At 38.2% G+C, this 26,956-nt stretch overlaps 2 protein-coding genes across 7 annotated transcripts; one reads left to right on the top strand and one right to left on the bottom strand.

Annotated features, from left to right (window-relative positions):
• On the bottom strand, window positions 1–3,529 carry chmp6b (charged multivesicular body protein 6b). Of its 3 annotated transcripts, none has more exons than XM_079850616.1 (9): window positions 3,340–3,529; window positions 2,901–3,011; window positions 2,550–2,659; window positions 2,357–2,444; window positions 2,128–2,214; window positions 1,953–2,018; window positions 1,102–1,182; window positions 937–1,006; window positions 1–845 (listed from the first exon to the last, which is right to left on the bottom strand). In XM_079850616.1, exons 2-9 carry the CDS (start codon window positions 2,961–2,963, stop codon window positions 790–792), a joined length of 621 nt encoding a protein of 206 aa, XP_079706742.1. In that variant the 5' UTR covers window positions 2,964–3,011; window positions 3,340–3,529; the 3' UTR covers window positions 1–789. The 3 variants fall into 3 exon arrangements, with proteins under 3 accessions (XP_079706742.1, XP_079706740.1, XP_079706741.1); XM_079850614.1 differs by having other exon boundaries at window positions 3,371–3,507; XM_079850615.1 differs by lacking the exon at window positions 3,340–3,529 and adding an exon at window positions 3,114–3,135.
• Window positions 3,517–25,347, top strand: sec24c (SEC24 homolog C, COPII coat complex component). 4 transcript variants are annotated; one of them, XM_079850610.1, is made up of 25 exons: window positions 3,518–3,671; window positions 7,223–7,413; window positions 7,666–7,752; window positions 9,566–9,683; window positions 9,908–10,077; window positions 10,176–10,883; window positions 11,091–11,233; window positions 12,156–12,224; window positions 13,542–13,653; window positions 13,806–13,933; window positions 14,026–14,164; window positions 14,250–14,365; window positions 14,446–14,570; window positions 14,675–14,866; window positions 15,360–15,453; window positions 15,724–15,840; window positions 16,673–16,843; window positions 16,956–17,052; window positions 17,749–17,894; window positions 18,026–18,164; window positions 19,448–19,566; window positions 23,053–23,232; window positions 23,313–23,504; window positions 23,736–23,825; window positions 24,467–25,347. In XM_079850610.1, exons 1-25 carry the CDS (start codon window positions 3,667–3,669, stop codon window positions 24,605–24,607), a joined length of 3,789 nt encoding a protein of 1,262 aa, XP_079706736.1. In that variant the 5' UTR covers window positions 3,518–3,666; the 3' UTR covers window positions 24,608–25,347. The 4 variants fall into 4 exon arrangements, with proteins under 4 accessions (XP_079706739.1, XP_079706736.1, XP_079706738.1 ...); XM_079850612.1 differs by lacking the exon at window positions 7,666–7,752; XM_079850611.1 differs by lacking the exon at window positions 12,156–12,224.
• The last annotated feature ends 1,609 nt before the right edge of the window (window positions 25,348–26,956 follow it).

Below are 26,956 nucleotides of genomic sequence, written 5' to 3'. Positions count from 1 at the left end.
GACTATAAATTAATGTACTTAATGAACAGCGAATTCACAGTACAGTAAAAGGAAAATTTTAGTTTAAATAAATCAGTGTGTTAGTCATATACAAAAAGACAATGTGAATATTTTTGCTTCTATACATCATGTCCTTGTATCTTATGCATGTATACTTGTTTAAAACAAAACACTGTGTGTACAGCGTAATGACTCTGAACAGAAGTTGTTTGGACTTTAAAATTACATTTCTGTGGTAGTCTACCTGCATTTTCCCTCAAGAATGTTTATTTATCAATCTATAAATCAGTTTTAACTACTTCTTAAGCCAGGCTTGTCATAGTTTAGTTTTTAATGACATCTTACAGCACAGTGAAAATTTTGTAAAAGTTTATGCTCATAATGGAAACGCTTCAGGTTTATGTTCTTTGTGACAAAACATGGCGTACTAAAGTTTGGGAAACAGAGATTGTTATAATAAAAGTAATGCATGCATTAAAAAGTGACAAGCTTAGACATGATATGCTTTTTATATATAATTGAAAGATCAAACAAAACTGTAGGGTGATTAGAAAGACCAGGCACTGTTAAGAGTGATCTTCAGAATGATCATCTTACTAAACTAAATGGCGTACAGTATGCTGTGTATATACAATTTTAAAAAATGGCGTTGATGTAGGGTCTTCAACATGAACGAGGAGGAGGACTGTTAATCACTCCTCAGAGTTTTGTTTAGGATGAGCCCTTGGGGTCTCCAGTGGGATGGCTCGAGAGAAGACATGGAGGTACGACAGATGGACAGATCTTTATTTACACTGCCACCAATTCTCGCTCTGGTTTCTTTTTCGCCCTCTCCTTCTCCCGCACTGAAACATTACAAACATGTTTTCTAAGTATTTGCATACTGTGCACTTTATGCATAGTATTTACTACAGAAAAAGAGAAGAAAACACAGACCTGGCTCTTGCTCTGGAACCTCTGGTAGATCTTCTTCAGGCACCTCAGGAAGTTCAAGGTCAGCATCTCCCTGAGCACAAACAGGAAATGTATAAGGTAGATGAAAAAACAGCAGCTGACACAACATCAGTAACAAGGGCTGTCAGAGTGTGTTCATGTACACACCTGAGTGATGGCCTCCAGCTCTGCTAGCACAGCCTCCTCATCCTCTTGGGTCAGAGATCCCGCCAGCATATCATCAATTTGCTGCACACACACAGGCAACCAGGAATGAGGGAAAAAACACTTGTACGTCGTGCACAGTTGATTTAAATAGCAACAAGTACAAAAGAGACCCAGCGTGTCTGCGAGTGAGATCCAGCTGCCTCTCAGTTCTTCTAGATTTGAGGATGTAGCACATGTGGCGTAGAGTATAACAGATCATTATAGCCTTTTATGGCTGCTCATCTTTAGACTTTTTTTTCTTCCATTTTGACACAAAGTTGATGTCAGTTGAATGTGCCCCTCGAAAATGAGATGTTACATCTCAAGGGGCTATCCTTTCAATAAATTCAAATTCAAATAACGATCAGTGAATGATCATTGTGTTGCACATAACAATCTGAAGAGAAATCTATTAAAACATACAAATCCAACTGTAGGAGTACAGTGGGAGACTTTTTCATCTAAATCTGGAAGTGTTAGGATTTAGAAACATTTAAAAGTAAAAAGTTTTTTTATGAGAACTGAAGAAACATTATTATTAGGTCACAAATGAAATGTACACATTAATAAATGTGTGACATTTACCATGTGAGTGCTGAACATTATTTTAGGGGATACCAAATAATTTTTCAATTCAGTTTTCTACTCAAATTATGCTAACAATATAATTAGTAATTAGTCATTTTTTCTCTTTGGACCCTACTGTATATCTAAAAGTATTCCAATAAAGGGTCTTATGACTTTTACTGTGGCCGGTTACATAAACTGCTTAGACTAAACTTACAAGTTAGATTTTGAAAAGTAAAATGTACCTTCTGATACTCAATGGCATCTTGTGTTTCATCCATGATCTTCTCCACATCCTCTATGGACATCATCTGGCATCAGAAAAATAAAAATGAATAGAGATATGGCTGTACTAGTTAAATTAACCAGTACATTGTACTGAGCACGGCCAATAATAACACTTCATTTCTCATTACATACCTCATGCATTTTCTTCAGGCAATCATTGCCAACTTTCAGTCCTTCAATGACTTTTATCTCTATTTGTGCAAATTCAATATCTTGAACCTGTAAAACAAAAATAGATCTGATTGTGATATGCATGAGTAACGGCAGATAAATTAAAAATAATAATACAGAAAAAAGGTGCAACCATGTTAAAACATGTCATATCTAACATTCTCAAAGTAAAAGATATTTTTTTATTTACCATCCGCTCCAGGTTGCTTATCTGATTTTCAGTTTTGTTCAGTAACTGATCCTGGTAGCGTTTCTTCTTGAGGAGCAGGAGTGCTTTACTGAACAAACAAACACAAAATATTATAAGGAAGATTCAGTTTGTTTTAGAAAACTAGACCTGCTAGTTCTACGAGTAACACAAGGAGAGACATGATCACACTCACTCTTTCTTTCCATCTTTCAATAACTGTTTGGCCAGATGTCGCTCTTTTTCTACATGAAAAGTGATCCTCTTCTGATACTGCTTCAGTTTATCTCTCTGCTGCTTCAGTTGCTGCTCACACACAAATAATAATAAAGAAACATAAAATGAAAGCGAAAACGTGACAAGATGTACAGTAGCAGAGCTGTTTTCTATATAATACAACATAAACTGCACTTTCATATATATATATATATATATATATATATATATATATATATATATATATATATATATATATATATATATTGTATGTTTATATATGTACTTCTCTCGTAAGACTTATTAGCCAGTTAGCAGCTGTCTAACACACCAGCACAGCTCTGTCCTGCTCGGTCACCCGAGTTGCTTTCTTTTTCCCGAAAAGATTTCCCATGTCGATGCCGCATCCCCGCCACTATCTGTCCAGACAGGGGTGGTGTTTCTAAAATTTAGAAAATGGTAATTCCATAAGCCTCGTATGTCTGTAAGTCCATGACAGCAACACTAATTCTGAGCTGTGGAAGAAAACAGCAACCCGGCCTACCGGAAGTCATGTACTTCAAAATAAAAGCCCTATAGAAATAACTTGTTTTATTATTGATAATAATTACTTCGAAATTATTACATTAATAAAATTGTTCCAATGACCGTTAGGTTTGCTCACTAATGCAAATATCCCACATATCTTTACTGTTCAGATTTAGTACTGTCGGTGCTAAATAAAAGCATGGGTTAGGGTTAGAGCTTTAAGGACGTTGACTAAGCCTAACCTAGTTGTCTGTATAATTCACTGAGCCACACCTTTAGGTCAGCTAGCAACCAAGTTACTGATACTTCTGTAAAAATACTTTTTATATGCCACATTTCTATTTGTCCAAAACGTGAAAGTTAAATGTCCTCCATCATAATCTACCACTTCATCATGACCGGATGTGGACGTGGCATACAGCCTCAGTTCTTCCGGTGCGCGTGAGGAAGGGATTAAACGTCTGTCTCTCTGGTCTTTCCGTGAAAGAACGGTAGTCTTCTCGCGTTTACCGGCGTTTAGAACCGGAACGGCGTCCCGACGAATCGTTCGTTAACCCATCGAGCTGTTTATGAGGTGAGCTGTCAGATAGCGCTAGATATTTGTTATTTTATTTGGTTATGTATTTCCCTGTCACTGCTAGCTTAGCTTAGCACATTCAGCGCGAGCCGCAGCGTCGAGTCATTTATGCGTTTTATCTATATTTAACACATTAAAGTGACACATTTTGCTGTAATTCATACGATATAAGGGTTTATTGAGGTGAGATCCGTGTTGGCAGACCAAGTGGGTCATTTCCTGATTGTGTTTTATTAACCGGCAACGGTAAACATCTCAAATTAGCTTAGCAAGAGGTGAGAGAGTGAGTGGATTTAATGTCATCGTACGCCACATAGTGATTTAAAAAATACAGTTATTTATTAAAGCATAACGTGTGTAATGTAATTTAATGGTCCAGTTAATAGTATGTTATTTACGTTTAATAGCACATGTGTTGGTGCTGTAATGCATCTGTTTGACTTTTATGTTATGATTTAGTTGTTTGACTTTTCTTCTACTTTGAGTCTCTTAATATCATGATATTAATGTATTTTAGTTGTTTTGTTTTTTATTCGCGTACCACGCTCATGTCCCTCTCTTTTGCTTACATTTTCCAAATTTGTGTGCATGAAAGTGAAAGCACGACACTGGTTTCCAGACACGTTAGAGACTCTGACGTGGATTGAAAAACGTCATTTTTTTTCTTAAGTTGTCAAGATAGTTATGCTCACTTAAACTGAACAACTTTAATGCAAGTTTTTTGTGAAAATCCATTAAAAAGGACATTTCTCTTCGTGTTCCCCATAGTAAATTAATGGGTAACTGAGAAATGTTTTATTTTGTTCTAGACCACGCCCCTTTATTGACAACTGTATCTCTATCTTCATTAGAGGATCTCACTTCTCTACCATGCTTTTTGGTCAAATCCACAGATTGACAAGCAATTTTAGAGGCAGCTTGTTTGTTTGATCATCAGTGTCTTTAAGCCTTAGGTCATGAAACCTGGGTCAAAAGACTTGTGACTCGAGTTTGAGTCTCAGACTTGAATTTCCACGTCTGCTGGATTCCCTTTACGTAATGTTTTCACCCATGCTGTGATCTTGTACACAGCTCAGATGAGTATATTCTGGTCATGCAGCGGGCCTGTCATTTCATTTCAGACAGACAGATAGATGGAAAATGAGTGTGTTTATCTCTGGAAGTCCTTACACATGGGATACTGTATACTATTACGGTATCCATTGCCTTGAATTATTCAACATATTATTCAAGGCTGCGTTGTGCTCAAGCTTCTCAGCTGTTACTATAAACCTGAGGAACAGTATTTTTACAGAAGATGTTTTGAAGTCTAGATCTAGATATTTCATAAAAGCTGTTGAATCTACTCTCCATATGCATTTTGATTTCATTGTAACATCTGCTATTAAGAAAGCAAGTGTGCTTGCACTAATTGTGTCATTTGAGTAGACTACAATCTGCTTGTGTTTCATTGATGTTTGTGAAATTGATATGTGGGAGACACTATTAAACACTATAATGTTAACAGCTTCAGGAGTTACTTCAGTTCGTCATGAGTCTCAGATGTTTGGGATGGGTGTGGAAGTATTGTCGTCAGACATATGCTATGTTCTGTGAATGTTATTCAGGTGTGCTTTCTTTGGAAAATAGGTCATGTTTTTGTTTTCTATCATCAGTACTCTTAAAGGAACACGCCGACTTTTTGGGACTTTAGCTTATTTACCGTATCCCCCAAAGTTAGATAAGTCCATACATACCCTTTTCATCTCCGTGTATGCCGTAACTCTGTCTGATGCACCCACCGCTAGCCTAGCTTAGCACAAAGACTGGAGGTAAATGGCTCCAGCTAGCAATAAGTGACAAAATAACGCCAACATTTTCCTATTTACATAATGTGATTTGTATAGTCACAGCGTGTACAAATAACAAGGTCACTCCGCCCAAGTAGCAGTGCTTCGCCTTCTGAGAATATAGTTCCCAGTATGCATATGATTAGAAGATGGCTGTCTCATGTGACCTTGTTATTTGTACACGCTGTGACTATACAAATCACATTATGTAAATAGGAAAATGTTGGCGTTATTTTGTCACTTATTGGGAGCAGTATGCTAGCTGGAGCCGTTTGCCTCCAGTCTTTGTGCTAAGCGAGGCTAGCGGTGGGTGCATCAGGCAGAGTTACGGCACGCACGGAGATGAAAAGGGTATGTATGGACTCATCTAACTCTGGGGGATACGCTGAATAAGCTAAAGTCCCAAAAAGTCGCTGTGTTCCTTTAAGTAGTGTTATGCCTAATATGAAATCAAAATGTAACCTTTTTACTTTATTAATGCATTTTCTTTTATTTATTTGTTAATTATAATACATAATTTCAGTAATCACAACAAAATAACTTGTTCGGTTCTTAATTTCTTTTTCTTATTTGGCTCAATTGGCTGGCAATACTTACTATGCCATGTGGGCTGTTAGTTAAGTAATATCCAAATATGGATATTTTAGGCTACTTTTGTTAACCTATCTAAATTACTGCCAATAGTTAATGTGAAAGTTTCATGCCTGTTAACATTAATTTAATAAAATTAATGGTCACACTTCCAATTCTCACTATTAACCACGACTTTAGTCTCAAACACCTAATTATTGCTTATTAATAGTTAATAAGGTAGTTGTTAAGTTTAGGTATTGGGTAGGATTAAGGGATGTAGAATATGGTCGTGCAGAATAAGGCATTAATATGTGTTTTATAAGTACTAATAAACAGCCAATATCCTAGTAATAGGCATGCTAATAAGCAACTAGTTAATAGTGAGAATTGGACCCTAAACTAAAGTGTTACCAAATGAATGATGGCGAAACCATCTTCAGGATGAACTTGACCTCCACATAGTCTTCCATGATCCACAGCAAGCTTTCATTCACATCTGGCTCTATTCTGATCTGCAACATGATCCAATCAGTTCCCCTTTAATTCAAATCCTGTTGTAATTTTTGTTTAAACTTTAATTAAGAAATGTCACATGCTAGTGGGCTTACGCAAAAGGGTTGCTAATGTTTACTTTAAGGGACTTGATTTATTATTTGACCATAGAATACAACAGATGAGATGTAGGCCTACATTTTCCACTGACAATTCCTCTCGATTACTGAATCATATTTCATTTTAAACAGGGCTAAAGTCTATGCTGAAATGGGTTTTGCCATCATAAATGAATCATTTTGATTCTGATGCTTAAAATTAAAGTGAAATGCACATGTTATTTGTTTGCTCATCAACTTCCTTGTGTTGCTTGCTTTTAGAAATCCCAAAGCGTTTTTGGCTTGAAGAGTGAAAGAGCTTTTCGGGCAAATTTCTCTTTTTATGTCAACATTTGCTGCACTGGTCTGAGCTTAAATGATTAGTCGGGAGTTTTGCTGTGCCAGCAGTCCAGCAGCATATGTCTTTAGACCTCTGAAAGCATCAGAGCGACTAACAAGACCTCTTAAGCACTTCTCACAGCAGTACCTCATAAATATAGATTTACTCACTCACTTTCTCCTTATCCTTTTCCCCCTTTTTCTGCCCTCTCTTCAGAGTTAGGGATGAACTGAGAATGAATGTCAACCAGCAACCTCACATGGCCTCTCCTTATGGGCAGCCTCAGCCTGGGTATCAGGGCTACCCTCAGCCTGGCTATGGGGCTGGACACGTGCCATCGGGATATCCAGCTCAGTACGCACCTTATAACGGGCCGGGTTCTGCCTACCAACAAGGTCCACCGCAAGGTAAGGGGGTGAAAGTACGATATGATTGTGACTGATTCAGAAAAAGTTTATGACAGGTTATTATCATTTAATAGGGCCTTAAGGTCAATCTGTAAGATATATTCGTGTGTATATACAAGCTGTGCTTGTTCAGAGCACGAAGAAGAAAGTGACAGCCAGATTTATCCCTCCCAGCCTCCTCTTTTTACCTGTCATCTCCTGTTTTCACATTTTATTCCCATTTTTTACTTCTCTCTCTTTCTTGTATTGCAGGATATTCTCCTTATGCAAGCTTTCCCACTAAGACTCTTGCAACAAACTTAGTCTCTGACCTGTCCTCCTCCTCTCCTCTTGACCTAGGTAACTGGTTTAATTCTGCTTAGCAGCCTGTCTCTATTCTCCTCTTCTCTATTCCCTGCAATTTGTAATTGACTATGTTGTGCGGGATGGATGGGCGCTGCTTCACCTGTGGCAATGGAAAGAGCAGGATGCAGTCAAAAGCCTGCTGTGGAAAGCCTGCCTGATGATATTTACATCACTTTTGTTCCCAATAATTTTCTCTTTTTACAATAGTCTCAGTACATGTTAGGATTGAACATTAGTATGTTAATCATTCTTACATGTTCATTGAGTGAACTTACTTTCCCTTACAAGAATCAAGGGGGTTATTTGACTGCTTTGGTATATTTGTATTGCTTGTATACACAGTACAAAATTGACACTGGTACCAAAACCAAGTAAAAATTCCCTTTATGTCTAGACAGAATTAGTTTGCACACATTTGGCTGGTGATGTAATCAACTAGTCTGGCCATCACCAGACCAAACTCAATGTTTTATGGTTGAACATTAGTCTGGGGAGTCTGCTCTGTATTTTCTACTGCACAAGAGGCGTGATCAACGGGCATAGTTCAAATGACTCTGTACGCAATTAGATAGTCCTTCAACCAATCAGACCAACGATCCAGGAGACGTACTTTGCAGCGAAAACTCCAGGCAGGAAACGTGTGTACAAATGTGTTTGTTTGGAGCATTGATCAGTGGTTTGCAGAAGCAGCAATCGAGCGATTTTTGCAGGTTGTGCAAAAAAAAAAAAAAACATGAAAGTGAGTGGTATTTACACCCACTCGAGCGATTTGTTTGCTTAACTAAAGAAGCCATGATTGATCATCGTTGAGAGGTTAAAAGGAATTGGATTGGATTATACCCGCCAATACCGCGGCAGGTGGATAAGCCAGTTTGTGATTGGTCCCCGGCCAATACATTTTGTATTTTGGCCTGTAATCATTTTTTCTCATCCCCTTCCATTTTGATTAGGTCCCACATTTTTACATGTTTATTCTTTGCAATAAAAATGTATTTGTCATGAGGAAGTGTGAGAGGAAGAAAAAATGACTAAAGTGTAAAGACTAACAAGTCTATATTATAGGCTGCATTATTTGCTTATATTAAATGCCTTTTGTTGCTCACAGATAATCATAAAAGTTTGAAATCAAAAGTGTGTTAAGCTTGGGACACACCAAGCCGACATCAAAGAACTAGCAGCGACAAAAGTTGACTGTGCAAAAGAGCTGCGCTTGAACACACCAATAGGACTAAAGGCAACTCAACTAGCACGTGCATTCTGCGCGTTAGTAAATGCCTGTCTAGATCACCAGGTATCAATAGTCTATTTTCGTCATTCAAAAAGGGAACCGAAACAAGGACCGCAGATATACAAACCGTAAACAAAGCAGCGCTTGCTTACCATTTTGGATATCCATCACGCTGATCCCTTTCTTCATTCCAGTCGGCTCGTTTTGAAAATATTTGTGCATTCGAATGCTCCGCTAAGATTATTTAAAATAGAACAGCCTTCTGTCTGTACGAACTTGACTTCTCTGCTCTCTTTGATCACTTTCGTCACGTGCACTGACTTGTTTGTTAAGCTGAACAGCCAATCAGAGTTCTCTCTCTCACTGACGGCCTGACGCAGATTCAACATGCTGAATCAGCCCAGAAAAACCAGACGGCTTCCGACTATAGCCAACGGTGCGGAACACACCAAAAGAACTAAGCCGACCGACGCTCAAAAATTGCTCGACATTGTCCGATGGCCGACCGTCGGCTTGGTGTGTCCCGGCCTTCACTCGAACATTGAACTGTTTAATTATTTATTGTCTCTCCTCCTAAAGGTATGAGAGGACCCCCCACTTCAGGGGCACCACCTGTCTCAGGTGCCCAGAACTATTCTCAGTTTGGGCATGGAGAAACTCAAAATGGACCACCTCCAATGGGTGCTCCACCACAGAGGTCAGTGACCTGTCATATCAGCACATAACCATGTTCCTTAACTCTTTCCCTTTTGTCAATTTTTATTTGGCTTATGTGTTACCTCTTCATTTTTGTGGTTGACAATAAAAAATGGGTTATAAAAAATGTCCCTTCGATGCTTAATGAATGCAAAGTGAGTTGTTTTTCATGGTTTCTCTGCATTGTCTTGTCTTACTTTGATCTTATTTTAATTGCTCGTTCAGGCCTCCAGTGTCTCAACCTTACACTCCAGCTGTGGTGAATCTCTCTGGTCCTCAGCCCCCGTACGACCAGCAGTTTGGAGCTCCACCTGTCAGCATGCAGCAGATGACCAATCAGATGGCCAGCATGCAGGTTGGCTCCACTGCACCATCCCCTGCAGGCCCAGGCTATGGTAAATAACCTTTTTTTGAAAAATGTAACATCATAAAAAGATTTAAAGCATTGCAGTGATCAACAATTTGTTCTTTTTTTTTTTTCTTCTTCTTCTAGCCCCTCCCTCCGTATCCCAGGCTCCTATCTCCTCTGCCTACACACCTGCAGCTCCTCCCACTTTCTCACTCACCTCCACTGCTCCCACACAGCCTCCGCCTACTGAAGCTATGGCTCATGCTCCCCCTAGGTCCTACTATGGAGCTCCACCTCCTGCCCAGCAACCTTTCCCAAATGCTGCCCCGCCTTTCTCCTCCACTGGCCCCACTCAGCCCCAAGCCCCACCACCTGTTTCTCAACAATCCTTCTCTCAAGTTCCGCCTGTCTCTCAGCCTCCATTTTCCACAGCCCTGCCTCCAGGTCCCACCCAGTCATATGGAGGCCCACTTCCTCCAACACAGCCCTCTTTCCCAAGACCTCCACATCCCACCTCCCAACTCTCCAATTTCCCTGGAGGGCCACCACCCACCTCAACTCCATCTCAGCTCCCAGGAGGCATGCAACCCCAACCACCAGTTTCCCAACCCTCACCTTACCACTCAGGTCCACCTCCAAACACTACTGGGTTTCCACCACAAGTTGGTGCTCCACCAAGGCCTCCCCTTGCTGGAATGCAAGGTCCTCCAATGGCATCACAAGGGCCTCTAATGGCACAGGCTAATCATGTACCCCCTTCACAAACTGGCATGCCACCTAGTCCTATCAATGCTGCCCTGTCAGGACCACCACCACAGCCAGGAATGCAGGGATATCCTCCTCAGCAAAATGGTGCGCATCATTGTTGCTAACTAAAAACTAAAACTATTTAAAAAAATTAATTTGACAGTTACATGTCAGTGTATTTAAGGAAGCTATACAGGTTTGGAACTAGTACACATTTTTATTTTTGGGTGAACTAAATTTTAACAACCCTAAGTAATTCACAAGACTTTGATTTTGTGAATCGATTTACCTATGATATTTTTTCCCTACCAGGTGCATTCGGGCAGGTCAGAGGTCCTCAGCCTGGCTATGCAGGACCGTATTCTGGGCAGCCAAATTATGGAGCGCCACCCGCTGCACCTGCCCCAGCACCAGCCGCCCCGAAGAGGCTTGATCCTGATTCTATTCCAAGCCCGGTATGAACAGCTCAGATCTGACACACACACAGTCAAAAATCACTGTCCACCACACCTTGTCCCACACATCTACTGTGTTAATTTCTCAAGTGTGATTTTAACAGGGCTTTAAACAAAATTAGTTTACTCCTTGCAGAAACGATATTTTAACTTTCCTGTTCATACATTACTTCTGTAACATTAACGTTCCAAAAATGGTTTTATTAGAAAAAAATACTGGTTAATAAAAAATGTTTTACCTATACTCTAATAATAAGTACATAGTTTTCTTCACTCAAAAAAAAAACAATCCAACCCTATAAAAAAAAGTTGTTCTGGGTTTATATGTATGTATGTATGTGTGTGTGTGTGTGTGTGTATATGTATGTATGTATGTATGTATGTATGTATATATATATATATATATATATATATATATATATATATATATATATATATATATATATATAATTAATAATCCATCATTTTCAGTACTAATGCACTTAGATAAACACTCACTCTGATACACACAGTCATACCCTCAGTATATAAGAATATCTATGTATATAAGAATATCTATGTATATAGATGTGATGTGGTTGTGTGAAGAAAGGCTTCTGGAGTCTCCTGTGTCTGATGTGCATGCACTATGGTGGCTATAATTAACAACAACATCCAGATTCATAGATTTTTTTTTTTAAGGCTTGAAAATTGTGCACGTGCCACCTCGCAGTAACTGCACACATGTCTCTTATACTGCCTGCTAAACAGTGTGATTAATCATCAGTAATTCTAGGCCTGAAAAAAAAAACAGAGGAACCATAACTGTGGTTACACTTCTGTTTATCTTCTCTGCTCTCTCTCTTTTCCTTTTGTTTTGGATTCTCTCTCTCTATCTCTCTCCTCTCTTATAATTTGCTGACTAAATTGTTAAAATGTAAAGCAAGCCTGTGACATGCCGCCTGTGCAGAAAACAAGACATAGAATAGACCCAGACGCAATCCCCAGTCCAGTAAGTGCCTCATGTCTCTCTGCTTCCTCTGTATTGTTATACTGTATCCCGATTTCTCCGTTCCTTACTCATAGGGATGCCAGTGACTCTATCTAGATGAATATTTTATTCTCTGTTCTTATTATGGAGCTTACATGATAGCTCTGTGCAACAGACCAACTTCCTAATTGAGATGGACACACATGTATAACATGAATACTTAAAGCGATAGTTCACCCAAAAATGAGAGTAGTCAGCATTTACTCACCCTCATGATGTTCCAAAACGATGACTTACTTTCTTCTATGCCTTTTTTGTTCATACTGTGGAAGTCAATGGTTTGGTTCCCAACTTTCTTCAAAATGTATTCTTTTGTTTTTCACAGAAGAAAGTTAGTTATACAGGTTTGTAACGACATGCGAGAGAGTAAATAATGACACAATTTTCGTCATTATTTTATCCATTTAAATCAATAGATTATTTGAATGATTTTGGATAATTTACTTGTTTTTTATTATGTTTAGAGCAGTCATTGGTACCCACCCAAAACCATTCCTATCAACACTCCCGCATGCTATATAGTGACCGTGTGTGCATGACTGGCATGTTCTTATTTATGGTTTAATAGGCTGTCTCTAATGTAAACATTATGGCCCATCATTTAAAGGAATATTCTGGGTAAGATGCTACTCGAGCTCTGTCGATGGCATCTATTGTATGACAAGGGCAGTAATAGAGCTGCAGGGTTGACGTAATTTGTTGGCCAACCCGGAAGTTAACATTACTCTGGATTTCCCTTGGCAAAAAGATTTTCCATTGCTTTTGGATTTTTGCAGAAATTATGCTAATAATAATGCAGTTTCTTGCACATTTTTTTTCATCAAGATAATATTTACCAATAAAAACAACATCCCAACGAGTGGGCTTGATAACCACAGGCTTTATTTCAGGCATTTAACCAAGAACAATTTGACTTTAGGACGATGGAACCGGAAGTTAAACATGCTAACTCGTTTCTGAGTTTTCAAACTCATTCCTGTGGCACTATATGCCCTTGTTTTGTAAGTCTATGGGACTGTTAATATTAGAGCCAAACAGATTGAGACAGCATATATCAGGTGCTGTTTATTAAGCTTAACTTATTCAACCCTGAATATTCCTTTAATCTGTTTTAGATGATCAGATGTGGCACTAAACTTTTAAACTTGCTGATCCTGTTTGGATCAGTTCTATATTATGGGCATACAGAGGTTTATTAGGTGTAAGGTTGGGTTGGGTTGTGTTTGTTCATGAATAAAGGTGTGTCACTCGTTCATAGGCTGATGTTTGTTCTCTCAGATTCAGGTTATCGAGGATGATAAAGCAAACAAGGGAAGTGAACCTTTTACTACAGGGGTCAGAGGTCAAGCCCCACCTCTTGTCACCACCAAATTCCAAGCTAGAGATCAAGGTAAGAATAGCGATTGGATATATTTAGTGTATGTTTGGAAACTCTAAATTCTTTATACTGCATACATTTTTTTATCATAAGTAAAACAGTAGGCTTTATTCCACGATATTACGGGTTTAAATAAAATCTGCATTATATTCATCTCTTTAAAGGGAATGCGAGTCCACGCTACATCCGTTGTACAGCCTACAACGTCCCCTGCAATGCCGACATGGCGAAACAGTCCCAGGTGCCCCTGGCTGCTGTCATTAAACCCCTGGCCACTCTGCCTCCAGATGAGGTAAAAGGCCACATATGAAGGTTGTTTATTGCCTTGAAAATGATTGCAAAAGAGCCTGTGGGTAATGGCATGTCATTCCTTTTTACTGGCAGTCACCACCATATCTCGTGGATCATGGAGAAAGTGGTCCCATCCGCTGTAATCGCTGTAAGGCCTATATGTGCCCGTACATGCAGTTTATTGAAGGTGGCCGTCGTTTCCAGTGTGGCTTCTGCAGCTGTGTCACCGAGGGTTAGTAATGCTCACGTTTATCATGTTGAATTCATCCTAATAAACATCTAATGTTTTTGTTTTTGTTCTCCTTTCACACTTCTAGTGCCTCCCCATTACTTCCAGCATCTGGATCACACAGGGAAGAGGGTGGACTGCTACGACCGACCGGAGCTCTCAATGGGCAGTTATGAGTTTATGGCTACTGTGGACTACTGTAAGGTACAGTATAAGTTCCAGTCGTGCCACTGCAATCTGTGCTGATATGTGAGATTGCTTAATTTAATATTATTTATTGATAGAACAACAAGATTCCTCAACCGCCAGCCTTCATCTTCCTGATTGACGTGTCCTATAATGCTGTGAAGAATGGAATGGTGGGAATCGTGTGCCAGGAGCTGAAGACACTGTTGGATTACTTGCCCAGGTGAGAGTTTGAATCATCAGAAACAACTACAAAAATCTTTTGAGAGAGTGTTTTTGCATGTACAACAGTATAATTTTGACATTGCCTATTTATTGTTCCTGCAGAGAAAACCCTGATGTGGAATCAAACATTCGAGTTGGCTTTGTCACCTACAATAAAGTGCTTCATTTCTATAACGTGAAGGCCTCCCTTGCCCAGCCACAGATGATGGTTGTGTCAGATGTGGCTGACATGTTTGTGCCCCTACTGGATGGATTTCTGGTCAATGTCTCGGAGTCCAGGATGGTTATTGAGAGGTAGGCTTTGGTTTTTGTACACTACCATTCAAAAAATTTGGGGGTTGGTAAGATCAAAATACAGTAAAAACAGTAATGTATTACTGCAATTTAAAATGATGATTCTGTGATCCTGTGATTGCAAAGCTGAATTTTATCAGCCATTACTCTGGCTGTCATTCTCTCATGATTCTGATATGCTGATTTGGTGCTCAAGAAATATTTCTTATTATTTGTGTTGTGCTGCTTAATATCTTTGTGGAAATCTAAAAACATTTTTTTTTTTTCAGGATTCATTGAAGAATAGAAAGTTGAAAAAATATATATTTTGTACAATTATAAATGTCATTACTGTCCCTTTAGATCAATTTAATGCATCCTTGATGAATATGAATGATCCTTGATGAATTTTTTAAAACAGAAATATTAAAGGCGTTGTATCTGAATTTTGACCGTCGAAGTGGATTGATTATGAAAATGTTTGTTGATTATGAAAATGTTTGTTGTCCCCCAGTTTGTTGGATCAGATTCCTGAGATGTTTGCAGACACGCGGGAAACTGAGACTGTGTTTGGGCCTGTTATTCAGGCCGGACTGGAAGCGCTCAAGGTATGTGATCTTATTGCATCAGCACAAGTTTCATAGTCTACAGTGAGTGTACATCATCATATGAATGTTAATGATTCCCACAACTCATTGTGGTTCAAAATTATGTCAGCCTTGTAGCACCTTTTCGTGACGTTACATGGAGCATTTCGGAAAAGTGTAGTGTTATTCATGGAAGAATTTTTTGTTTATTTGTTTTTTTGGCTTGAGTATTTTGTGTCTACCCCGAGTGCAAACATTCCGTTATAATGACATTTCTGTTTTGTCATCTAGGCTGCAGACTGTGCTGGAAAGCTCTTTGTTTTCCACTCGTCTCTTCCCATTGCTGAGGCTCCAGGCAAACTGAAGAACCGAGAGGATAAGAAACTAGTGGGCACTGATAAAGAGAAGGTGCCATGACCGTTTCCTCTCAAATCTCTACTGCTCATTACATTCTGTCTGTCTCTGAAAGAAGCAATCTTGAATATACAGACAGTGGCAGTTGAAAATGTATTGTCACCACCGAGACTGAGAACTATGGGAACATTGTAACATTGATTCTCACACACTCAAAATTCATTTGAAATTATTCAGCCTTTATGAGCAAGCAGAAACTAATGCAATTTCATTAGCAGTTCGAGCGAACGCAGACAACGTGATTAATATTCATGAACCCAGTAGCTTATCAATCCTTAGTGCGGTTTATATTGTTATTAATAGAATTCACAGTAGTATTATTATTTTATCAGTATTATTGTTAGTTTTTTACATTTCAAACTTGTAATTGATTTGAATTATTATTGTGTAATGTATTTCAGTACAGTTGGACAAGGCCTATTTAAACATTATCTGCATGTTTACAGAAGAAACTGCAGCTTTTCCATTTTTATGCAAGGGCTGGTGTTTGGATTTTTACTGTTGTTTTTATTCTTTTATATAACTGGTATATTATAGAAGCCTATTTGATGAGGGGTGTGTTTTACTTTAGATCAATGTTTGTGTTTCTGAGGCTCTCAAGAATGCATGCAGCTATCACTTGTAGCCAAAAACAGTGGTGAATGGTACTATATTTATATCGTGATTAATATCGTTATCGCAGTAAATACCAGTAATATCGTGATATATTTTTAAGCCCATATCGCCCATCCCTAATGGTTTTTATTGTGGTATTTATAAGGACATTTTTTTTAGGAAGACCCTCTCCATTCGACACATCCTGAAGTTCCTCCTATTTCTTTTGCAGTCATTATTCCAGCCACAAGTTAGTTTTTACAACACCTTAGCCAAGGAGTGTGTGACGCAGGGTTGCTGTGTGGACCTTTTCATCTTTCCCAACCAGTATGTTGATGTAGCAACGTTAGGGGTGGTCCCCACTTCAACAGGCGGATCCATCTACAAATACACCTACTTCCAGGTAAGAGAGAACTATACCACCCAGTTACAATACCACACATGACCAGATCAAAGAAATCTCCTTAACCAAAAACAACATGCATTATGATTATTCACACTATGGTTTATTTCAGGCTTCGACTGACCAGGAGCGTTTCCTCAATGACCTGCGGAGAGATGTGCAGAAGCAGGTGGGCTTTGATGCAGTGATGAGGGTCCGCACCAGCACAGGTGAATATACAGCTCTATACACCAGATTTTTTTATGTTATTGTTTGATTTTTCTTCATCCTGCCATTTACTTTCCGCAATCTATTTATACACTACCATCCAAAAGTTTGGGGTTGGTATGATTTTTAAAAAAAGTTTCTTATTCAATGCAGCATTTATCAGAAATACAGTAAAACAGTTTTAAAATATTATCATTTAAAATAATTTTCTATTTTAATATATTTTACCATGCAATTTATTCATGTGATGTCAGAGCTGAGTTTTCAGCAGCTTCAATGTCACATGATCATTCAGAAATCATTCTAATATGCTGATTTGGTGCTCAAGAAACATTTCTTATTACCATTTCAGCATTTTGAACCTTTGAACGGTGGTGTAAATCCCCTCTCATTATGACAGAGGTGCTCAACTTCAAAAGCCAAGAGGGCCACTTTCAAACCGCGACAGATTTATTCAAAATTGCCCCACAAAAAGCCCAAATTTATAAATGCGTAATTTTATGATTTGGTTTGTATCACTGTTCTTTAGTCCCAATTTTTTTATTACGTATTTTTATAAATATTTATTACACAACTCTCAAAGACATGATAAAGCCATTTGACCTTCATCCACTTCCTGTTTATTTATTACATGTTTATCATTGATTTAAAATACTGGCATAAAGGCTGAGTTGAACTTGTGTGCGGTGCTGTGGCAGGTATCCGGGCAACCGACTTCTTTGGTTCCTTCTACATGAGCAACACCACTGATGTAGAGCTGGCAGGACTAGACTGTGACAAGACCGTTACCGTGGAGTTCAGACATGACGACAAGCTCAGCGAGGAAACTGGAGCTTTAATGCAGGTGTGTGTGTGTCTAGTCTTGCACACATATGTGAAGTGTCAGCTACACTGAATTCAGTCAGCTCAACATTTAATCACCTCAGCTGTGCTGACCTTTTTGTCTGTACTTTTTTCTTCTTGCTCTCCCTTCAGTGTGCTGTTCTGTACACCAGCTGCAACGGTCAACGACGGCTTCGGATCCATAACATGTCAGTGAACTGCTGCTCTCAGCTGGCAGACCTGTACAGGAACTGTGAGACTGACACCATCATCAACTTCTTCGTCAAATATGGTGAGGGAAACCACACACATCCTCTTAAACCGGTTGGATCAACACCTTCTCACTGCTTCCTGCAGTAGTATTCTATGGGCCACCTCTGTTATCTCGTTTCGTTTTAATTTGAACAATTCCGATTCTGCACAGAATTCCTATTTTCAATTCCAATAAGGTAAAAAAAAAGAAACTTGGATATCATTTACATTTATTCTCAGTCTTATTGCAAAACATTTAATTGTAGCTGAAAACCATAAATAAAAATCAACAGGCTAAGGAACACTTACACAAGGATTTAAACATATGAAAGCAAAAACAACTAGCCTAACTAATATAAATTTCAAGCATTATTAATGACAAGTAAACACTCAGTAATGAGCAACTGAACAAAGATACGATTGAAAAGTGTTTTAAGATTTTCAGGTATTCAGGTACAGAAACCGAAATCAAATGTAAAATAACAGTGCACTTTATAAATAAATTACACATACATTACAAATGTAGTTACAAAAGTTATTAAGATCAGCGGGTGTCTTTTCTCTGTCTTTAGTTGTTTGATTAACGTTACGGCAGCATGAATGCTGTCACTTTAAGAGCTGCACAGATCCATTTATTTACACATACATTTTCTTTGTCAACTGTTTGTTTACTAATGACATAACCGACTGTTTACGAGGATATTTTGACATATTTTTGTGTGTATTTGTCCATTCAAGTGCAAAAAGACACGGAAGAGAACTCTGTTCATTATCACGCACTGTACAGTATGAGAGGCAGCTTTTGCGCTTGAATGGTTTAAAGTCATTAAAATGCACACAAAAGAATCGATAAGAGGAATTGAAATTAAGTATCTGATTCCTGACCATTAAGCATTTGATTCCAGAATTAGAATCGATTTTTGATTCCCAACCCCATTTAAGATTTTGTTTTATTTTGCTATATTTTATTTTCATTTTATTTATAAACAATTATAATCACAATTTTTGGTTTGTTTTTCATTTTGGTTTGTTTTGAGTTTTGTTTTCAAGAGGGAAAGTTCCATCCTCCGTCTACACACATCTTTTAATAAAACTAGACTGCAAAGTCATGAATCAATTGTCATGATTGATCGTGATAACCATCAACACCTACATATTCAGCAGCTTTGTGGGGCATTATTACGCATTTCACATGTTAGTTAATCATAATATAAGTCATTTGCTTTTAAGAGTCTTAAAGGTCCTGTTTAAAAAAAAAAGTATTGTTCTGGGACCATCTGAATTAATTTAAAAATATATATATATTGTTGTATGTGTTTGCAGCATATCGGAGTGTACTCAGCAGTCCTACCAAGAATGTACGTGATAGCCTGGTGAATCAGTGTGCACAGATCTTAGCCTGTTACCGCAAGAATTGTGCCAGTCCATCTTCAGCAGGACAGGTAAGTAAAGACAAATACTGTTTCTAATGATTTTATATATATACACAAGTTACCATTCAAAAGTTTGGGGCTGGTAAGAGTTTTGTTTTTGAAAGAAGTCTCTTATGCTCACAGAGGCTGCATGTTTTGGATCAAAAATACAGGGAAAAAAAACGTAAGATTCCGAAATATTACATTTTAAAATAAATATTCTGTTTAAATTTATTTTAAAATGTATGTGATTTATTCCTGTGATTCAAAGCTGAATTTTCAGCATCATTACTCCAGTCTTCAGTGTCACATGATCCTTCAGAAATCATTATAATATGCTGATTTGCTGCTCAAGAAACATTTATTATTATTATCAATATTAAAAAACATCTGTTTTTCCAAGATTCGTTGTTATATAGTCAGTAAGGTTTTTTTTTTTTTTAGAGATATTTTTATTCAGCAAGGATGCATTAAATTGATTAAAATTGACAGTAAAGCTTTTTGTTTTAAATAAATGTTGTTCTTTTGAACTTTTTACTCATTCACAGAATCCTGAAAAAAAAAAAAAATCACGGTTTCCACAAAAAATATTAAGCAGCAGAACTGTTTTCAACATTGATAATAATGATGTTTTTTGAGCACCAAATCAGCATATTAGAATGATTTCTGAAAAATTTTTCAAACTTTTGATTTGAATGGTAGTGTGTATATATACATATAATTAAAATATTATTTACTGAAAATATATATACACACACACAGGGTTTGAAATTTACTTTTTCACTCACTATTAAATTTGTTACCAGCCATTCAGAACATCTACTAGACAAAACATAAATATCAGAAATAAACCACATCATCAAAGTCACAGCTTAGATTTAAATATATTTATTATTAAATCTGATTCTGAATCATTGTATTGTTTTCAGCTTTACGACAGTCAATACTTTGTGGATACCGTTCAAATAAAATAAAATGGAAATAAAAATATTAACAAAATTCTCTGTGACTTCTCTTATAATTACCAGCACGTGGCAATAAATACGCTAGGGTGCTTTTTGCCCAAAAGTCTTGGACATGCGGCATTTATGAGAACGGTTTGGAAAAAGTAGTCTCTTAATTGTCTCCTAGGGCTCTGGCGGCACAGCAGACGGGAAGCGCCACACCGCAGACATCTCACAGGCAGGTTTATTGCACACCGGTCGCGTCTTTCTGTACTCGCGTTCTCAAGTTAAATGCGCCAATCCAAAACATTGAATCTAATCGCAATACATGCAAAAGTTCACTTCAAGAATGACCAGTGGCGTTGATGAGTTTGAAGTCAGGTATTAGAAAAAACAGTTCTCCTAGGGTGAAGTCAGTACGTACATATATTTGTCCTAAATCGTTGTATTTTAATGGAAAACTATGTGAATGACGATGATTCGAAAACAATGTGTTGGGATTTCAAAGACGTGGCGCTGCATGACGTTTCTCTGTGTGCGACCCTTTTTACGCATTGTTTTGCTAATGTTTGAGGCCCCTGTTAGGTGAAGGGCTCTGATAGCGATGCCATGCAAAGTGACGGAACATAATTTATGAATTGTGTGTTGATATGCGTTCCCCGCCACAGTGGATTTTCAAACCCTGTGTTAATTTCAAACCCTATTTATATTAGGGCTGTCAACATTAACACATGCAATTAATAAAAAATCCTTAAGGCATTCAAATAATTTTACGCAAATAAATTAGTGAAGCACATTTTTCATTCACACAATCAGTCCAAAACAGCGCTAATTTAAAGAAAACCAGGCTTATTACATCAGAGATGGCAGAGAGAACAGTGATTCACTTAAGGCCATTTTCAATGAATCCATTCTAGAGTCCGTTCAGCTCTAAAACACAAGCTTTGTCATATTCTGTCATATTTTGAAGAGCGCAAGCCCTAACACACTGTGTGAAATACAGACTTAACGGAACGTCAAAAAATGACACCGCTGAATGGCCAGATGATACGCAAACTACGTTTCTCGGCTGAATAAAGAAAACCAGCGTCCTCGATTGTAAAGTTTTGATAGCAGATTGTAATCAAGGTAAAGACGATTGCGGTGACGTACAGTAAGCATGCGCGAGTATGTTATATTGATGTGCAAACAAACAGTGTATGTGCGCTCTCGATGCACTGATCGCACATTGTATTCATGCACAATGCACAGACACACATTTCACTACATTCAGTACATTGTTTCCACACACATTCAGGATAATGTTTTTATCTGTCTTGTGTATGTTGCTGTGTTTAGTAATTCTGAATGGATCCCTGTAGTAGGTCAAGATGGATAGGGTTTTTTTTTTTTTTTTTTTTTTTAAATCTCCATGTGGTCTTGATCTGTATCACAAGCTCTAAACAAGCTTTATGCTGTTGCACTGTACACATACTGTACACTGAATTCTGAAAATGTTTTTTCAGGGTTTTTTTTCATGGGTGCTTTGGTGTGCATACATTTATGAACAATATGGACTCCTTATATTGGATCATGTACCTTTCAGCAGCTCACTCTGTGTCCTCCGCTATTTTCCATGTGCGTTTTGTCCTTAGAAATGGGTTATTCACTACTGTAAAGCAACATGACTGGCTGATTGTTTTCCGGTCACAGCGCAGACGCGACTAATCGTTAAAGGAGAACTCCGGTCAATTTTAACATTGAGCTCATTTTTTTGTACATTTGGAGTGCTGTCAATACAGAGAACGACAAAAATCGGTGTTGCCTACACCGAGTTATTCTATTTTTAAAATTTGCACCCTGTTGACTTCAATGGGGCAAGTACTAAACCTGCTTTTAGCCTCTTAACATCCTTGATGTGTCATTACAAGTGCACAGGTCATGTGAGTGATTCCTTCTGAGTGAACACGAGTGAGTCTGACTGCAGTAGATGTGAAAGATATGTATAAAAATGATGTTATTTAAGCCAGCGCAAATACCTTTGTTTACATCCTGTTTTTCGGTTGAAGTCCAAAGTAGTCGATTGCCGAGTTCATGCGCGTGATCATAGGTATTAAACCTATGCGTGTGAACTCTGCGTGTGAACTCAAGGATGTTAAGAGGCTAAAAGCAGGTTTAGTACTTGCCCCATTGAAGTCAACAGGGTGCAAATTTTAAAAATAGAATAACTCGGTGTAGGCAACACCGATTTTTGTCGTTGTTCTCTGTACTGACAGCACTCCAAATGTACAAAAAAATGAGCTCAATGTTAAAATTGACCGGAGTTCTCCTTTAATCAAATTCGTTGTTGATTATTTTCATTATCGATAATAATCGATTTGACCAATTAGTTGTTGCAGCCCTAGATAGTTTACTTTGCTGGATATAGCAAACGACGATAAAATAAACAAGTTAAACAAGATTAATGAAGCAGGCCTATGCGATTAATCACGATTCAAATAAATTGTATATATTTACCGCTCTCATATAGATCTCAGTAATTCTGTCATCCTACATTGTATTGATATTTTCTTGTCTATTTCTCTGTGTACAGTTGATTCTACCAGAATGTATGAAGCTGCTGCCCGTGTATCTGAACTGTGTGTTGAAGAGTGACGTTCTGCAGCCCGGGGCGGACGTCTCCCTGGATGACCGGGCCTACCTGAGACAGCTGGTCAGCGCTATGGATGTGGCCGAAAGCCATGTGTTCTTCTACCCTCGGCTGCTTCCGCTGGTGAGAGACGAACACAAAAATATCACCCCATTTGATATTGTAATTTAGCTGTGATGGTTACGTTCTCGGTTTCTCTACAGCAACAGCTGGATGTTGAGAGCATGTCTCTGCCTGTGGCAGTGAGAGACTCGGAGGAGAGACTGTCTAGGGGAGGAGTGTACCTCTTAGAGAACGGATTGAATATTTTCCTTTGGGTGGGGGTCAATGCCCAGCAGGAGCTGCTTCAGAACATCTTTGGCACAACTGCCTTCAGCCAGATAGACCCCGGCATGGTACGACCCGTTATAAATGCTATATTTAAAATAGAATAAAACGCATGCATATTGTCCATAAATCATTTGGTTTTTACCTCATACAGAAACAGTTTTATAGCTCCACCTTATAAGCACATGAAACTTTAACACTTTACCCAAGATACTTGAACTATTTTTGCATGCTAAATTTTGTCTTTAAAAATGTTATGTGAACATTGGCAATTTTTATTGTGTGTTTTGCTGGTTTAGACCTCTCTGCCGGCTTTGGATAATCCTTTTTCAAAGAGACTGAGGGAGATTATCGAGTCTGTCAGGGCACAGCGCTCACGATACATGAAGGTAAATACGTCACAGGGCTTGATATTATGCTTTTGCAGATTTTTGTGATTTGGACAGCTGAAAAGATTGTTGACTTCTCTGAAAGCTTAGATCATTTGTGTTGAATTATTATTATTATTTTTTTACTTCAGTACAATAAAATGATTAGCTAAATGAGATGAGCATGGGGAATATGAAGGCAAGATAATCCAGGAATTATCCATGACTTTGACTAAGGGGAAAAGGGGAGGATTTTCCAGTCCAGATTAATGTTCATCTGTGATTTATTTCTCACTACTGGGTCACTCATGATTATAGGGTGTTTTTACACTTGAGTCCTCCTTAAAAGAACCATATTTAGACCAAAAAAGGAACTAAGCATGGAAAAAGAACCTAGCTTGCTTTCACACTTTCCCTGGGGATTTAATTAATTAATGAATTTGAATGGGTGGGTTCTGGAAAATGGTAATTGTTGTTTTGACATTTATTTATTGTGTGTTTTTGTTTTACTTTATGTAATAATTTTTATTTGTAATTTTGCCACTTTGTAGTAGGCCTACAACTGCTACTAATGTTCTTTCCTCCATTAGTTTACTTGCATTAATTTTCTTTCTTTTTTTAAACCTAAGAATGAATGAATTGATCTTCTTGTTGTCTTTCAGCTCATGGTGGTGAAACAGGAAGACAAGCTGGAGCTGATCTTCAAGCACTTCCTGGTGGAGGATAAGAGCAACAACGGTGGGGCCTCTTATGTGGACTTCCTGTGTCACATGCACAAGGAGATTCGTCAGCTCCTGAGCTAGGAGCATCGGGTCCACCCTCCTCCTCCTCCCTTGGCTCTGTACTCAGAAGCGCTTTAACTTTTTATTTAACATTATAAACAAAATCCCTTTGCCCATCATCTTCTCTTCCTCAAGTATAATCTCATCCACCCAGACTCTTGAGGAAGACGCCACCATGTAAAGGAAATGTTGCTTCGTCAGATTACGGTGTTCTTTTGGTTTTAGTGGTGGGAGTTTTGACCCGACCTTCTCCTCCTCTCTTTTGATGGCAGGCTTGTGAGACTGTGTGATGGGAAGCAGATATGCTGTTGTTACCACTCTACAGCTGATCTGGGATCAGGTTACGTAGCTTCAATTAGAGCTTAACCCACTTTGTGAAACGAACAGCTACCTGGTTTTAGAGTGTGCTTGACTGTGAACTTCGATGCTGATTGTACTGGGTGTTTTGACTGTGAGAAACACTAGCACTGATGGATGGCCTCTAGGTACAGAGGGACAGAAAAATAACCGCATTAGAAATTAATCTAGACCTACTCGGAATACAGTGAAATGAAATCCTTCATCTTATTCCAATATGAATCGAAAAGATATTTTAGAACAAGTTAGATTCATTTCTACCCAATTATTTGTATTTTTTTCTGCTTAATTTCTGTTTCCCTTTGATTTATCGCTCTCAACCTTGGCCTTACTGATCGTGTCTCTCCTTTTTCATCCGTTATTCTGTTTATCTTGTCTAATTTTTGTAATTTTCACCTTTTTAATGTGTGCGAAAAACCTAATAGACTCTGTGGGAGTGTGAAGTGTGCTGTTAATCAATCAAAATGTCTTTTACTCTGAGAAAACATTTGAAATAAAAGTCTATGCATTAACTTTATCTTTGAAAGAGAGAGGGAAAGCTGTTCAAGAGCCTGACAAATATTATCTGCACGCTTTTTTTTCTCCTTGCCATCACCCTCATCCACCGTAAGACGGAGATACGCCCAAAACGTATAAGTTAGTGTCGTTTCTGCGTCCTGATGAGGAATATGGATCCCGACGGATGCCCGGACAGGGAGTTGAATTTCAGATGAGCCTCTCGGGAGGATGGGAGTTGTCACCCTTCAGATGGTTCAGTAATTGGGCATACATTACAGAAGCATTCTGGCATTCATTGAGTTCCCTTTTAAATTCTCTTTTTTTTTTCTTTACTGTATGGTCTGTTAGTAACCTGTATATTACATGTGCTTGATCATCATGCATCAGTTATGATTTAATATTATGTTCTAAATCTGTGTGAAGGCTTATGGTTTTGTGCAGGTGGAGTCTCTCTGCTCTAGGATATTAATCTTTGTGCAATGGAAGCCTGTGTTGAGAGTGGAGTGTGGGACTCATTAGAAACTGACCATTTCTAACCGCTTTTCCGAGCGAGCGACGTCAAGCACATGTGGAATTGTGACCTTAAAAGCAATCAACACTGAATACCTTGTCATCACATTTATTACATGTACAGAATTAAAAATCACATTTTAAAAATGATGTCAAGCTAGTGTGCTTTGTTGAATCTTTAATTGAACTGCAGATGATGTTTGGATGAGCTGAAGAATGATTCTTTTGAACTATCCTTTTCTTGTCAGTGCTCTGAAGTCTTTTACAAGCTCATCTTAGTCCTTTCAAAGACTTTCTGAAATATATCTTTATCTCTATCCAATATTACAGAGCTCTTTTATATAGGTGTGTGTGTATTTATTGGAGGCGTTATCCTAGTGAGGTTCTCTTTAGAACGGAGGGATCAGCCTTTTAGATTTTTTTTCTTTTATTCTTATCTTTATTTTGTTTTTGTGTTTGTCTCTAACCCATATTTGTTTATGTTGGCCATATACTCCTCAATGTCTTTCTTGTTGCATCTATGCCTCCTGACTGCAAATAAATAACATTAACAAATATAAATTCATTGATTGACTTGAGTCCTGCCCGTACAAATTCAATTCAGTTTCTTAACTGGATTCGGGTTGCAATTAGATGGCCAAATGTTGCTGAAGTGAACATTATAATTTCAAGTATAAGAATTTAACATCCTGGCCTAATTTTTATACATCTGTTTTGAATGAGGTAGATCTTGTGTTGTGATCTCTGATCTTAATCTCGGCTCAAAAAACCTAAGCTCTTATGTAATGGAAGAAGTCAGGCTTAAGAGGAAGTAATGTGATGGTTGCATTAAAGGTGTGTTTATTAAGGCCGTTCTAGTTCTGAGTAGGCCTATAAGACCTTATGCGCCAGAGAAACGAGGGCGCCGCCATCTTTAGAATATTATCTTTGAACTTCTGTTTTTGCGGTCGCTCTGTCAGTGGCATGGCTGTCCAGGAGTAATTAGCTTTTGAAGTGGATTTACTT

Source organism: Squalius cephalus, assembly GCF_949319135.1.
Source record: "Squalius cephalus genome assembly, chromosome: 19".
Classification (NCBI taxonomy): domain Eukaryota; kingdom Metazoa; phylum Chordata; class Actinopteri; order Cypriniformes; family Leuciscidae; genus Squalius; species Squalius cephalus.
Note: the sequence above shows the minus strand (reverse complement) of the source record. Positions and strands in the feature narration are given on the sequence as shown.